General features: G+C 32.3%; 3 protein-coding genes and 1 long non-coding RNA gene across 5 annotated transcripts; 3 read left to right on the plus strand and 1 right to left on the minus strand.

Annotated features, from left to right (window-relative positions):
• Window positions 1-601: 601 nt before the first annotated feature.
• On the plus strand, window positions 602-4,345 carry LOC128394402 (BLOC-3 complex member HPS1-like). The gene is made up of 5 exons (XM_053354725.1): window positions 602-1,384; window positions 1,487-1,702; window positions 1,915-2,078; window positions 2,387-3,695; window positions 3,800-4,345. Exons 1-5 carry the CDS (start codon window positions 1,097-1,099, stop codon window positions 4,082-4,084), a joined length of 2,262 nt encoding a protein of 753 aa, XP_053210700.1. The 5' UTR covers window positions 602-1,096; the 3' UTR covers window positions 4,085-4,345.
• A 91-nt stretch (window positions 4,346-4,436) lies between these two features.
• Window positions 4,437-6,543, plus strand: LOC128394406 (cholinesterase-like). The gene has a single exon (XM_053354732.1). It carries the CDS (start codon window positions 4,575-4,577, stop codon window positions 6,252-6,254), a length of 1,680 nt encoding a protein of 559 aa, XP_053210707.1. The 5' UTR covers window positions 4,437-4,574; the 3' UTR covers window positions 6,255-6,543.
• A 1,210-nt stretch (window positions 6,544-7,753) lies between these two features.
• LOC128394404 (ankyrin repeat and LEM domain-containing protein 2-like) lies at window positions 7,754-10,759 on the minus strand. Its single transcript, XM_053354729.1, has 6 exons — window positions 10,529-10,759; window positions 10,235-10,377; window positions 9,623-10,116; window positions 9,019-9,552; window positions 8,355-8,650; window positions 7,754-8,281 (listed from the first exon to the last, which is right to left on the minus strand). Exons 2-6 carry the CDS (start codon window positions 10,359-10,361, stop codon window positions 7,909-7,911), a joined length of 1,824 nt encoding a protein of 607 aa, XP_053210704.1. The 5' UTR covers window positions 10,362-10,377; window positions 10,529-10,759; the 3' UTR covers window positions 7,754-7,908.
• Window positions 10,760-10,892: 133 nt separating this feature from the next.
• LOC128394407 (uncharacterized) lies at window positions 10,893-12,787 on the plus strand. 2 transcript variants are annotated; one of them, XR_008326358.1, is made up of 4 exons: window positions 10,893-11,060; window positions 11,339-11,738; window positions 11,845-12,026; window positions 12,413-12,787. It is a non-coding gene; the product is annotated as an uncharacterized LOC128394407 (long non-coding RNA). The 2 variants fall into 2 exon arrangements; XR_008326359.1 differs by having other exon boundaries at window positions 11,365-11,738.
• Window positions 12,788-12,950: the final 163 nt, after the last annotated feature.

Genomic DNA, 12,950 nt, shown 5'->3' on the forward strand with positions numbered 1-12,950 from the left:
ATGGATGATAAGAAAGAAGAAGAAGAAAGAAGAAAAAGAAGAAGATAAAAAGGTAACGTTTAGAGATGAGAAAGTAATGAAATTGAAGATGAGGATGATAAGGGATGCGGAGAAGAAGATGAAAAGGTTAACCTTAACTGATGTCATTTCTATGGATAAAAAAAAGAAGAAGAAGAAGAAAGGAAAATATTAGGATGATGCGCTCTTCATCCTTCTATCATCATCAATAGTCTTCCGGATGAAGAAGATAATGAACGAAGATGATGAAGATAAAGATGATAAACTCGAAAAAGAGAAACTTTTCCAACGAAATCATTTCTCATCTTCTATTGTTAAACTTACCACCTCAGAATCGAATAGTGGACAATCAGTTAATTACATTGATAAATTATGGATCATTATCCCGATATTGAAACTCGAAAATAACAAATGGACAGAATTTTATTATTCTAAAACTAAAATTATATTGGAAAAGTTAGTAATCGAATTTAGTTAAATTCGATAACAAGAGATGGCGCTTGTGATTCTCTTTTTGGAATAACAAACAATTGATCATCTCGATGTTTCTGTTTGTTTATGTTTCTCTCTTGTGTTAATTGTTGTTCTTAATCATCTATTTAATTAAGACAATTAATCTTTGGTTTGATTTTTGTTAATTTTATCACAATTACCATTCCTCTTGTTACCCTCCAGTTTATTTAACCTTCGACTTTTGTTTCTGTTAACAGTTTTTCTCTCAATTAATTTTGCCTTCAACATTTTTCCATTTGTTGTTTGTAACAACAACCATTTTCTTTAATTATCATGTTGATTAATTGGTGTTTTTCTTTCCAAATGCTTCTCATATTGTAATTTAATCTCTTAATTAATCAACAAATTCGTCAAATTGTGGTTCATCATTTTTCTATCATCATCTTGTTTTCCTTTTTCTCCCATGTGATTATTATTACATAGACTTTGTTTTCTTCCCCAATCACTTGTTGTGCTCTTCTCATCTTTCACCATTAAATGTGATTTTAATTGTTCACTATTTTTGTAGAAATATTAATCTGGTTAATAACAATCTAATTTCGTTTTCAAGACTACAGAATCAACTATGGATTGTTTAATGATATTCGATGTTAACAACTATCTTATCTACGTTAAGCCAAATAGAAAATTTCTTGAAGGCCTGAGCTCATTGGTATTTGATTCTAAATTATCGGATTTACCGAGTGTCGAAAAAGTTACTCAATTATTGGTTAAAGATTCTAAACAATTAGAGAATATGATTGTTCTTATATTTGCTCCCTATGTGGCCGCTATTCGAGTTCTAGGCGAGGAAAGTCCAACTTTGGACGTTTTCCAAGATAAATATCCAACCGTTAAATTGATTCACTCTCAGGTATAGAATTAATATCAATCGAACATGAAAATGAGCGAAAAAAATTCTAATTCTAATTCTAATTCTGTTTTCTTTTTTTTTTCTTTTCTAAATTGTCAACAGTTTTTGGATTATATATTTTTCTATGTTGCCGATACAACCAATTTCCACCATGATAAACAAATGGAACATAATTTGATTACTTTGGTGGCAATTTCTAAATTTCTGTTTGGTGTTGCTCTCAGTGAGATTAAAGGTGATGATAAACAAATGAACTTATTAACATCAATGTACAACAATTGGTTAATCAATTCATCTTGTCCCGTATATTTGGTTGAGGTGGGTTAGGTCCAATGTTTTGATTATCCGTAGATCCACTAAATTATATTACTATCAACATCTCATTACAATTAGTTTTCATTACAATTAACAGCATACTCGCTAATAGGTTAACATTGTTCAATTTTTAATATGATTTAACTGATTGTTGTGAGCGTTTATGGAATCTAATTTACTAATTATTTCTCTTTTGTTTTATTTTCCCTCCTTAGGCAATGGAAAAATTGTTCATCAGCCAATCGATTCAAAAAGTATTCGGTGATCTACTTCGTTCCAACGTGATTAAATTATCTTCTCAAACGGATCGATTCTCAATTGAAATTCCATCTCATGGATTATTTTTCGTGGAACGTAAATTATTAACCCGAACATCAAGGTAATCAACCTAAATTGTAATCACAATTATCTAATGGAGAGGAAACTATTTTCAACCATTTAGCTAATCCATAAATGATTAACTGATCATAATTAAGATAAAATTATAATTATGTTGGTTTGGTAATAATGTAAATGAAATTGATTGAATTGATTGGTAAAGAGCATATTTATGTTTATTTGGATCACAATTAGTTATCACTCCAGCTATCAACTGAGACTAATTGACAAAAAGCAATGTCAACAAACTTATTAATACTTATCAATGATTAAGAAGTTAATTGTTATCTTTTTATTTTCCCGCTCTAGTCGAAATGCTACCAAGTTGAATAAAGGAGATCTCGTGTTAATCACTCTTCTAGTTGATACTTTGCAACGGACTCGTGAATATTATTCGGAAGATGAGGATAAATTAAAGATGTCATTCTACAATAAGGAAGATGAAGACAATCAAGGCAACCGGGATGACGATTATATTAACGACGAAGATGAAGATTATGAGGAAAAAGTAATTTTCCAAGATGAAACTCGTAAAGAAAATGAAAGTGATATTATCGTTGTCGATGATGATGGCGAATCTCCTAAATCTCAGAAAATACCATTAGCACTAATATCGGAATCATTATCATCGGAAACTTCATCATCATCATCATCATCATCATCAAATTCACCATCTCCCACATCCTATCGAAGTGATAATCCTCATCTTCGTCCTCGGCGAGTTGGACATTCTCGAGAAAAGAAGCACCAATATCGTTGGAAAGAGTTTGACCAGAGGTTAATATTTCTTCATTCTTCCGTTGACCAAAGATATTTAGTTCCATTTTACCTTCGTTATATTAGAATAGCGGAAGAAATTAGTCTAGTTATCTTATCTCAATTACCTACAACCCTGATGACCTTTCACATTCACAATTTACTAAACATACTGAATATGCTTCAATATCGTCCAAAAGATTTACGATGTTCTCATACTTTACAAGAATTTGATGTTTCTCTGGCCAAACTTAATCGACATCTCAACGAAACGGTTAACCAACCAAGTGATCTTATTAGAACTCTAATGATTAAATTGAATCAAGTTTCCAAAAGTGAGATACGTAAACATATTCTCAGTCGAAATGGAATGGAAGAGATTTCGGCTCAACTCGATTCACTGGCCTCATCGGTTTCGACAATTTTAAAGACAGTTTATTGTGAGAAAATTTATCTCCATCATAGTCGATTAATTGAAAGATTTAATAGCGATCCAATTGTCACAAATTTTCTGTTCTCCCTTAAAAATGGTTGTTCCTACATTTTCAAAGATTATCTTGATTATTTTCGAGTGAAAAGTCAACGAAACATGGCCATCGAAGCCTATCTCGACGTGGTTCCTGGTCTAGTTGGTTTTATTTACGTCGATCGTAATCTCAATGAACTAATCATGGCCAAAGTTGACGATGGTGATGATGCCATTGGCGATTTTAATTTGCTCAATTTAAACCTTTCCATTAATGTCTTACCTCGACTCGTTGAAACTGCTTATGTTAACCTTTCATCTAAGGGTCAGTTAACCTCAACATGGTCAGAAAACGGTCTCTCATTTAATTACATCATTTGGTTTGAGAGTGAAAATGTAAGTTGAATTTTTCTAAATTCGAGCTTTGATTTTGTTTCTGATCTTCTAATCATATTTACTTTTTCTCTATTTATTATTATTATTGATGTTGTTTCTTTTAGGGAGATATTTTGAAAGTTCCTGAAAGTAAATCATCAGCTGATCTAATGAGTTATCCAAGTATGATGAGCTTTAATTTTGTCGATAAATTGTTGTCTTCCTGTTGGCCCAGTTATCGATTGGGTCCATCGCCGACAAAAGGTGGTAATTTACTCTCATTTGAACTGTTCTATGTTCAGAAGTTGACCCATGTTAAACCTGGAAATCAAATAATCGAAGCCCGTAAACTGGCCCGTCGCCTGTGGGCAGTAACCTCATCATCGACTCGAAATGTGTCCATCTTTTAAAGAAACAAGATCAATGAATGTTTAATCCTTAATTCTCATAAATCTTTGTCATTTTGCTGAATAAAGATTATCCATTTCATGATGAAAAAACAAACAACTCAAGTTGATTTGACTGTAATTTAGAAAAACAAAAATGATTCCTTGTTGATTGATGAATACATTTGATTACATTTATCAGCCAATTGTTGAATTAAATTAAACAATCTAATTTCACATGGACATAAGAGATTAAATGAAATTGATTAACATTTGTATTAACAACTAAGGAGTTATTTTACTTTATCAACTGGTAGTTGATTAGATGATAAGTTTTCATTGTATTCAATTGCAATCTTTGTTATATCCTATGACTTCAACAATCAGCAGGATAATTAACTATTGGCACATTTAATGTACTAAACAATCATCAATACAATTAATCAAATTGTAATTGGATCTGGGTGGATAAAAGTGATCATCAGTAAATAAAAAATTAGTGAAATTTATTTCTATGGATTCAAATTGTTTATATTTTGTCCAATTCTGTTTGGTCATTAGCTTGGCCATTGGTCAATCTTTTGGTAATGACAATCCAATAGTGAATACGAAGCTTGGAAAAATTCAAGGTAATCGAAAAGGAATCGCAGGCCGATATTACGAAGAGTTTCTTGGTGTCCGATATGGCCGAATCCCGAAACGATTTCAGTACTCGAAGGTAAACTCTGACCATTGGATGGGTATTCTAAAGGCCGATACTTATGGTCCAAAATGTACTCAACTACCGATCGAAGGGACAAGCGAGGATTGTTTGTTTCTCAACATTTGGCGACCGGTGGTTAATGAATCGATTACGAAGATCAGTCCACTTCCTGTGTTACTTTGGGTCCATGGTTCGGGTTATCGAGAAGGATCTGGTTCAGATAACCCTGGTGATGTGATTACCTCTTTAGGTTCAATTATTGTTGTGACGATTAATTATCGTTTAGGTGCTTTTGGTTTCGCTTTTGGTGACACTGATCATATTCAAGGAAACCAAGGCATAAGTGATGTGATAACGGCTTTAAAATGGACTCGTGAAAATATTGGCTACTTTGGTGGTGACCCTGAGCAGGTCACTTTAAGTGGCCATTCAGCGGGTTCAATGATTAGTTCAACTTTTCCCGTTCTTCCAACAATTGATCATTCCCTTTACTCTCAACTCTTTATACTTTCGGGTGTCTCAGTTCATCCAATGTTCATTGAAAATACAACCATAGCCATCGACAAAACTAAACTGTTGGCGGAAAAAGTGGGTTGTGGTCCAGTTCCCGAAGGTCCATTGACCAAACGAGTTGTTCGTTGCTTACAAACGGTAAACGCTTCGATCATTATTGAAAAGAATCAAGATGAAGATATTAAAGCGATCGGTGGAGCGGAACATTGTGCTTTCATTCCCGTTTATGGAACACCACTAATTCCAAAGCCACTTATCGATCTTTTCTGGTCAAGTTTCAATTCCACAAGTCATAAAATAAAAATTGTCGACGGAATTTCAAAGGATGAGACGGCTGCTTTTTGGGGATACTTGAAGCCGAAAACTCGAGCTGAAGGCTGGTCAATGGCTTGGGATCATTTGTCGTACATCAAAAAAGATTTAACTGAAACTGAAATGAAACCATTTTACGATTTCTATTTTAAAGATTCCGTTGATGGAGATGATCGGTCACTTCGAACTGCGTTGACAAACTTTATGAATGATTATTCTTTTCGATGTACATCTTTGGCTTTGTCAGAAATTTATTCTAATCGACATTCGATTCATTTCACTGAATTTGATTATATTCTCGACAAGTATGGACCTGAAGCTCGACCGGATGGACCTTGGCATGGAGATTCAGTTGAACTTTTCTTCGGGAATCCACTTAGACCGAATAATCCAAATCTCCAATTCTTTGGCACCGGAAGTTATTCTGTTAGAGATGAGATGAAAAGCAAGAGATTAATTGAATTGATGGTTGGTTTTGTCACCAACGGAACTTTAGTTGATTGGCCTGAGTTACATTTCGATAGACTTAAGCCCAAAGTCGAACCAAGAATTCGGGAAATTAATTATCAAGACACGAACGTTAATTATGAGAAACAATCAATTTGTGTTGAATGGTCAAAACTTCTTGGATTTGATGTAACCATAGACCTTAAATCAATCAATTAACAAGCTAATTACAATTGTCTTTTAACAATCAAGCTCAATATTTAAACTCTTCCCATGTACAGATTAGCAGGTCATGATAATTTATTTGATGACTTATTGCAAAATAGTAATGATTAAATCAGAAAATCAATTAGACTTTCCATCATCGAAAATAATATCACTTTGAACCTTAATTCTTGCAATGAAACAAAATAGTATTTCTTGTAATTAATTTTCCAAATTCTCCTTAATTTGTTGATAAAATGTTCTCAAACAAAGAAATAAAGTATTAAAAAGACTCGGAATGAAAGAGATTAATTGTTTTCCATTTTGATCCAAAGTCAGCAAAGAAAACATTCAATTCTATTTATCTACTTTTCCTCCCTCTGATTATCACAGTCTAAGTAATATTTTCATCTTTTCTTCATCATATTTGCACTGTTATTCCTTATGAAATGATATCTTCATCATTTCACTTGCCTCAACATGAACATTGTCTTCATCATCATGATCATCATTCCATCACTTTTTACCAATTACACTCAGTTGATTTTCTTAAAGATCTTTCAACCATAAGTAACTTTTGGTGTTTCCATAAAATGATGGGTCAAGTATTCTGATAATCAACATTTATCTATCATAGTCTCATGGAAAAACACTCATTGTTTTTTTCGAATTTCTTGTTTTTGTTTATCGAACTTTTTTCCTTCTCTTTGTGAGTAACGGTAAACAAAAACACACAAAGAGAGAGATGATTATATATAAAGTTATACAATTTGATAACAATAACAATAATGATAACAGCGGAAAATAATTTAGACAAATTTAAGAAGTTGATATTTCCATCCTTGTGATTATGATTTAGTTTTCAATGGATTATGATCAGCAGATGATAAACTAATGTTTTTCTTTGTTCCTTTCCATGGAAGACTGAAATTTTTATATTCTCTAAGAAAATCATCACTAATGTCTACAGTTAAGTGACAAATACTATCTAGAAAGACATCATCTTCATTTTCATCATCATCTTCCTCATCTTCACTGTTTGTCTGATCTTTAAAGGAATATCGTCCAAAAGATTTACGATGTCCTCATAATTTACAAGGATCTGATGTTTCTCTGGCTAAACTTAATCACTATCTTAATGAAACAATTAACCGAGTCAAGTAATCTTATTAGAACCCTAATGATTAAATTGATTAACTAAACCTTTCCATCAATGTTTTACCTCGACTCTTTGAAACTGCTTATGTTAACCTTTCATCTAAGGGTCAGTTAACCTCAACATGGTCAGAAAATGGTCTCTCGTTTAATTACATCATTTGGTTTGAGAGTGAAATGTACAGTAAGTGCAATTTTTCATTTTTCCTGTTGGCCCAGTTATCGATTGGGTCCATCGCCGACAAAAGGTAGTAATTTACTCTCATTTGAACTGTTCTATGTTCAGAAGTTGACCCCATAATGTTAAACATGGAAATCATATAATCTTAGCCCGTAAACACAAAAGAGAGACAGAGAGATGTATATAAAGTTATACAATTTGATAACAATAACAATAATGATAACAGTGGAAAATAATTTAGACAAATTTAAGAAGTTGATATTTCCATCCTTGTGATTATGATTTAACTTGCAATTGATTATGATCAGTAGATGATAATGGAAGACTGAATTCTTATTTGTAAGAATCATCACTAATATCTACAGTTAAGTGACAAACACTATCTTGGAAGACATCATTTTCATCATCATCATCATCATCTCCCTTATCCTCTTCGTTTGTATGATCGTTAAAAGAGTATCGTCGAGGTGTAATTAGATCAATCAAGTTGATGCTTTTCCTTGTCCTTGGTGTTGATTCAGTTGGAACAAAGTTAAACATTTCCTTAGAGAAACTTGATTCATGGGTTTCCTTGAATGGAGATGGAATTGGTTGTTTAAGTTTCACTTTTCTCAACCATTGGGCTAGGTATGGATATCTAAATTGGTCAATATTAATTTCGGCCAGTGCATTTGCTGCATCTCTATCACTTTGGGTCATCAATGAACTAATAAAGAAGATTTAAAAAGAAAAAATTTAAACACTTGTTGATTGTAAATGAAAATCTTTTCACAACTCACCCGTTAACATAGTAATCAACTTGAATTATTGGACTTGATGGAGGTGTCATATAAGATTCATCACTTTCTTCATCACTACTTAATTGGTCACTTAACTGGACATCATCGACCTGTTCATTTGCATCTTCATCTTCATCAGCTTGTGATTTTATTTCCTGAGATGTTGAGATTAGAGCAAGAGAGCCAAGTCTATCACAAAGGTAACTAATTGTACTTTGATCTCGGCTATTGGATTCTGATAGCGATTCAATCAATCTTGAAGATTCTTCCTCATCAGGTTGCTTACTTGTAAGATCCTGTGGTGAAGAATCAGAAAAATAAACAATTTGTTGATAAACAGTTAATTAATAGATTATATAAGCTTAGGGAAAAAGTATTAACAATCAAACGACATAGTGAATTAATTTGTGAACAATTTCAATGATTGACACTTTTCCTTTCAGTCATTTTCATCTTTAACTGTTTAGCAACAATTAAGCTGAAAAAAGTTTTTTTTTTGATTAGAAAGCAAAGCAAATTGTTAATAATTATTATTAATATGAGCCAAAGCAATTTATATTCAAGCAATCTAAAAGCTTTAAATGATTTTCTCTTTAAGTAAATGTTAATTGTTACGAGAATTGGAAAGTTTTCACTTTGAGTTTTCAGTTTAAGACTTAGTTACCTTGTGAACTTTTTTCAAATGATTTTCCAGCATCTCAAGACCTTCAGGTGAAGTTAAATCAATGTAACAATCTAAAAATGGCCAATATTCAACCCAATTTAAATGTAATCGACGACACTCCATTGAGGCGACCCTTTCAACCCCTCGAGATCCATCGGTGAAACGGATACGAAATTTACGAGGTGAGGAAGCTTTCGGTGGAGATTTAAGTGTATTGTAAATTTCTTCCGCTAATTTAGGTGACATTGGACCAGCGATACCGGAAATGCTGTTATCAAGAGGAGGTGTTTCACTTGGCTTACAAACGGTAACACGATCAAATTCACGATTGATTGCAACATAAAATCGAGCTTCAAAATGATCTTTGATCTGTTTCTTTGCCTTTTCATCGTTTTTCCTTGAACATATTACATCATATGGAACTTGATTAAACTTATTGGGTCGACCTCGATCACAATCAGGGTAAGAAAGAAGCAGTTTAACACAATCAACGGCGGCAAATTTAGTAGCAAAATGTAACGGAGTATCGAGAGCCTTAAGGGGAGAAAACAAAAAAAATTCCATTAGAATATTGAGAAAAAAAAGTTCTCTAATTACAACTTACTGCTTTATCGGGTGTGTTCAGGTATAAATCGAGTAAACGTTTCATTGTTGCTTCCGTAATCTCATCGGAATCATTTGGATACAATGTTTTTATGAAAGTTGGACTATTAACAGTTTTCAGGATAAAATCAAGAATTTCAACTTGATTGAATTTGGATGCAATATGAACGGCATTATAACGAGGCCCCTCCATCAAAATGACCGGAGTATCACTGGTGGTGATTAGAAATTTAGGATTTGTTGATACCTGAGATCGGATTGAATCTAAATCACCTCGTTCTATCGCTCGACGGAGGACACTTAATTCGGGAGGTGAGGGTGTAGGGAAATTGGCAGCGACTTTTTCCTTTGAAGGTTCTCGATTTGATTCAGGATCACTAATACCTTCCAAGCTACAATTGAAAGCATCTTCGTAATTATCAAACATCCTTATCCTTGAACCTTTATTCTGTTTCAACATAGTGAAAGCTTTTGATTGATCAGTGAGCACCAAATCTAAATCAACAAAAGAAAACAGAGAAATAGACAAATAATTAGCAAAAAGAGTTGACAATTTTGAGAGAGGTGGAAAAATAACACAATCGACTGTGAATATGAGATGATTATTACTTACCCTCAATGGAAGTGTTTTTTTCTTGGTTATTTGAAAGGACACTTTTGGGTAACATAACGGAAATGAATTTGGCACTTCTAGGTGTTAAACTAGAATTCTGAGATTGTCTAACCGGTGAGTCAGTCATCTTAATCACAGGTTAACTGAGAAAAGAAGAAGAGACAGATTGAGACGTAAAAGAACAATAGAAAATTTCCAAAATTAGAAACATAAGAGAGTCAAAAACAAGTCACCGAAAATAAGATACAAAAGAAAGAATTTGAAAAAAGGAAAATCGAAATTTCGAAAACCTACCTTGAGATGAAGAAAGAAAGAGACAGTGAGAGAGAAGAAAAAAAAAGGTTGATAGAAAACAATGTCCAATTAGCCTTGAAAAGAAAGTGATCAAGGATAACAATTAAATTGTGTGAATTTAGAAAAATTTAAAAAAGAAAACTAAAAATGAAATGAAATAAAATCCAAATGGTTTGAAGGAAAAGATTCACGTTTAAAAATAGAACAACAGTTGGGTGAGTTGACAGACAATTTGGAGAAAATTGTTTTCTAACAACAATTAAAACCAAATCAAAGAAATTGAATTAATTAACTCTAATTGAAAAAGAAAACACAAAAAAATCAAAAACAAACGCTTTTTCCATGGCAACGGTTGCCTAGCAACCGTAAACAACGAGTTTCGGTTTTGTGAAAATCGTCACTGAATCTCAAGTGAATAGTTTAAATTTATCTTGTTAATTGTTCATTTTAATTTATACAATTTACTTGATTATGTCTAAATGATTTAAGAAATGTTTAGATGTTGAGGAAAATTTGTTTTTCCATTGTCAGGGTAAGTAAACGTTCCCAATGATTCTTAATTTTATTCATCTCCATTAGTTACTCTTTTTCTTTTTCTCTTTCTCTCTCCTTTCTATATGTGAGTTTCCAATTGTTTGATTGATTTGATTTCAATTTACTTCAACATTAAATCATCATGTTTAGACACCTTAATTGTAACCTTTTGATTGTTCTCTATTCCCTCTTTCTATCTCTAAATTTTCCGAGTTTAAAAAAGAGAAAAACCATCTTCACCATTAACTTGTTATTTTTTCTTCTCTTCTTTTTTAGCTTTTTTTTTATTCTTTTCTCTTTAGAAATGATTTCTTAATTGTGCCTTTTAAGAAATTAACTTAAATCATCACATGTGATTCTTAACTCACACTGATTGGCAAATGTTTACTTTCTCTCTCTGCGCCAAAGGAATTGAAGAAAAAAGAATATTAGTAAAAAATTAATGTGATCCTTGGAATAAGAAGAAAAAATTATGGAAACATTTTCTACCTTAAAACAAATATTCTATTCTAATTGCCTGTGTTTCCATGAGGGTTTTTTTCCCATTGTCTTGGATGATTTTTCTCTTTTAAATGAATCTAAAATTCCCTTGGTGATTTATCCTAATATCTTATGACAATACCTGATTTACTTTACAAGATCAATTGAGTCAATTGAATTGACTCTCATTGAAAAGGTATGTTAATATTCATCCATTTTCTTTTTTCTATATTTATTCAAAAAAATTCTATTTACCACTTAACTTAACATTTTCTATTTTCTTTCATCTTTCTCTTCATTAGCAAATAATCATCATTCACATTAAAGTCTCATCATGAAAATAATCTAAGAGTCTTTCGTAAATTATCACTTGTGATGGCGTAAAGTTTTTCTTTCAATTAAAATCATGCCCAGAGGGTCTCTCATGTTATAATCATGGAATTAATCTATAGAACCAGGAGAAAAGATGGAAAACAAAAGAGAAGTAATAATAAAGAGAAAAGAAATTGAGCCAATGGTGACAACAGGAACACTCACACAATTTGTCTATACCTTGAATAGATTTTCTCTCCATTTCAGCTCCAACTCTTGATACTTTTTTTCTCTTCACATCAAATTGTTTCAGTTTCTCTCTCCATTGTCTTTCAGTTATCAAGAATATGTCATGGCCTGTTAAATGAAGACTTCTCTCTCTCTCTCTCTCTCTCCTCCCATCTCATTCTATCTCTATTTCCATCACTATTAATACTAAATCTTCTTCTTGAGTGTCAGTGGTTAGAGTTTATTCTGCTCTTTTTTTTTCTCTCGCATATTCTGTTCTAATCATCAGCATTTTCATCTTTTTTTTTCTCCTCTTCTTTTCTCTAACAGATATATTTATATATATTAGAACATTCACCATGGAAGAAGGAAAAAGAATATTCATCAATAGAGCATCAACATTTCTCTATTATTATTCTAATAGCAGACATTTTCCTGACAGCATTTTTTTCCCTCCACGATCAACATCTTGCAACTTTAGTTCTCATTCATCCTAATCATCATCTTCATCTTTATCCTCTGTGTATCAACCTGTCCTATGCTCTATTTGATTTATCTCTATTCGATTCCCTATTATCCTTTTTCTCTCTCACACTCATGCCACTCTTTTGTTTTCTATTCTTATTCAACAATTTAATGAAAATTCTCTATTATTAACTCAATGTATTCTTATCTAATCCAGTGAATCTCTGTGTTAAACAACTACATTGGAATCGTTGATTGTTCTTCATCACGTTTCCCTTTTATCCTTCCCTAAATTCCCTGTAACTAACAGCAATTAGTAGTCTGATCTAATTCAATCCTGAATCAATCTGACATTTCACCGAGAGAGTGAGAGAAAAATTCCCAAATAGAAAAGGATTTACCT

This window comes from Panonychus citri, unplaced genomic scaffold, assembly GCF_014898815.1.
Source record: "Panonychus citri isolate SS breed McGregor unplaced genomic scaffold, ASM1489881v1 Contig00139, whole genome shotgun sequence".
NCBI lineage: Eukaryota > Metazoa > Arthropoda > Arachnida > Trombidiformes > Tetranychidae > Panonychus > Panonychus citri.

Coding starts and splice junctions, on each gene's coding strand:
- LOC128394402 (XM_053354725.1), top strand. CDS start 1,097: ATGGATTGTTTAATGATATTCGATGTTAACAACTATCTTATCTACGTT. Junction 1,385..1,486: donor TTAAATTGATTCACTCTCAG/GTATAGAATTAA, acceptor AATTGTCAACAG/TTTTTGGATTATATATTTTT. Junction 1,703..1,914: donor GTCCCGTATATTTGGTTGAG/GTGGGTTAGGTC, acceptor TTCCCTCCTTAG/GCAATGGAAAAATTGTTCAT.
- LOC128394404 (XM_053354729.1), bottom strand. CDS start 10,361: ATGACTGACTCACCGGTTAGACAATCTCAGAATTCTAGTTTAACACCT. Junction 9,553..9,622: donor TGAACACACCCGATAAAGCA/GTAAGTTGTAAT, acceptor TCTCCCCTTAAG/GCTCTCGATACTCCGTTACA. Junction 8,651..9,018: donor ATTTGAAAAAAGTTCACAAG/GTAACTAAGTCT, acceptor TCTTCACCACAG/GATCTTACAAGTAAGCAACC.
- LOC128394406 (XM_053354732.1), top strand. CDS start 4,575: ATGGATTCAAATTGTTTATATTTTGTCCAATTCTGTTTGGTCATTAGC.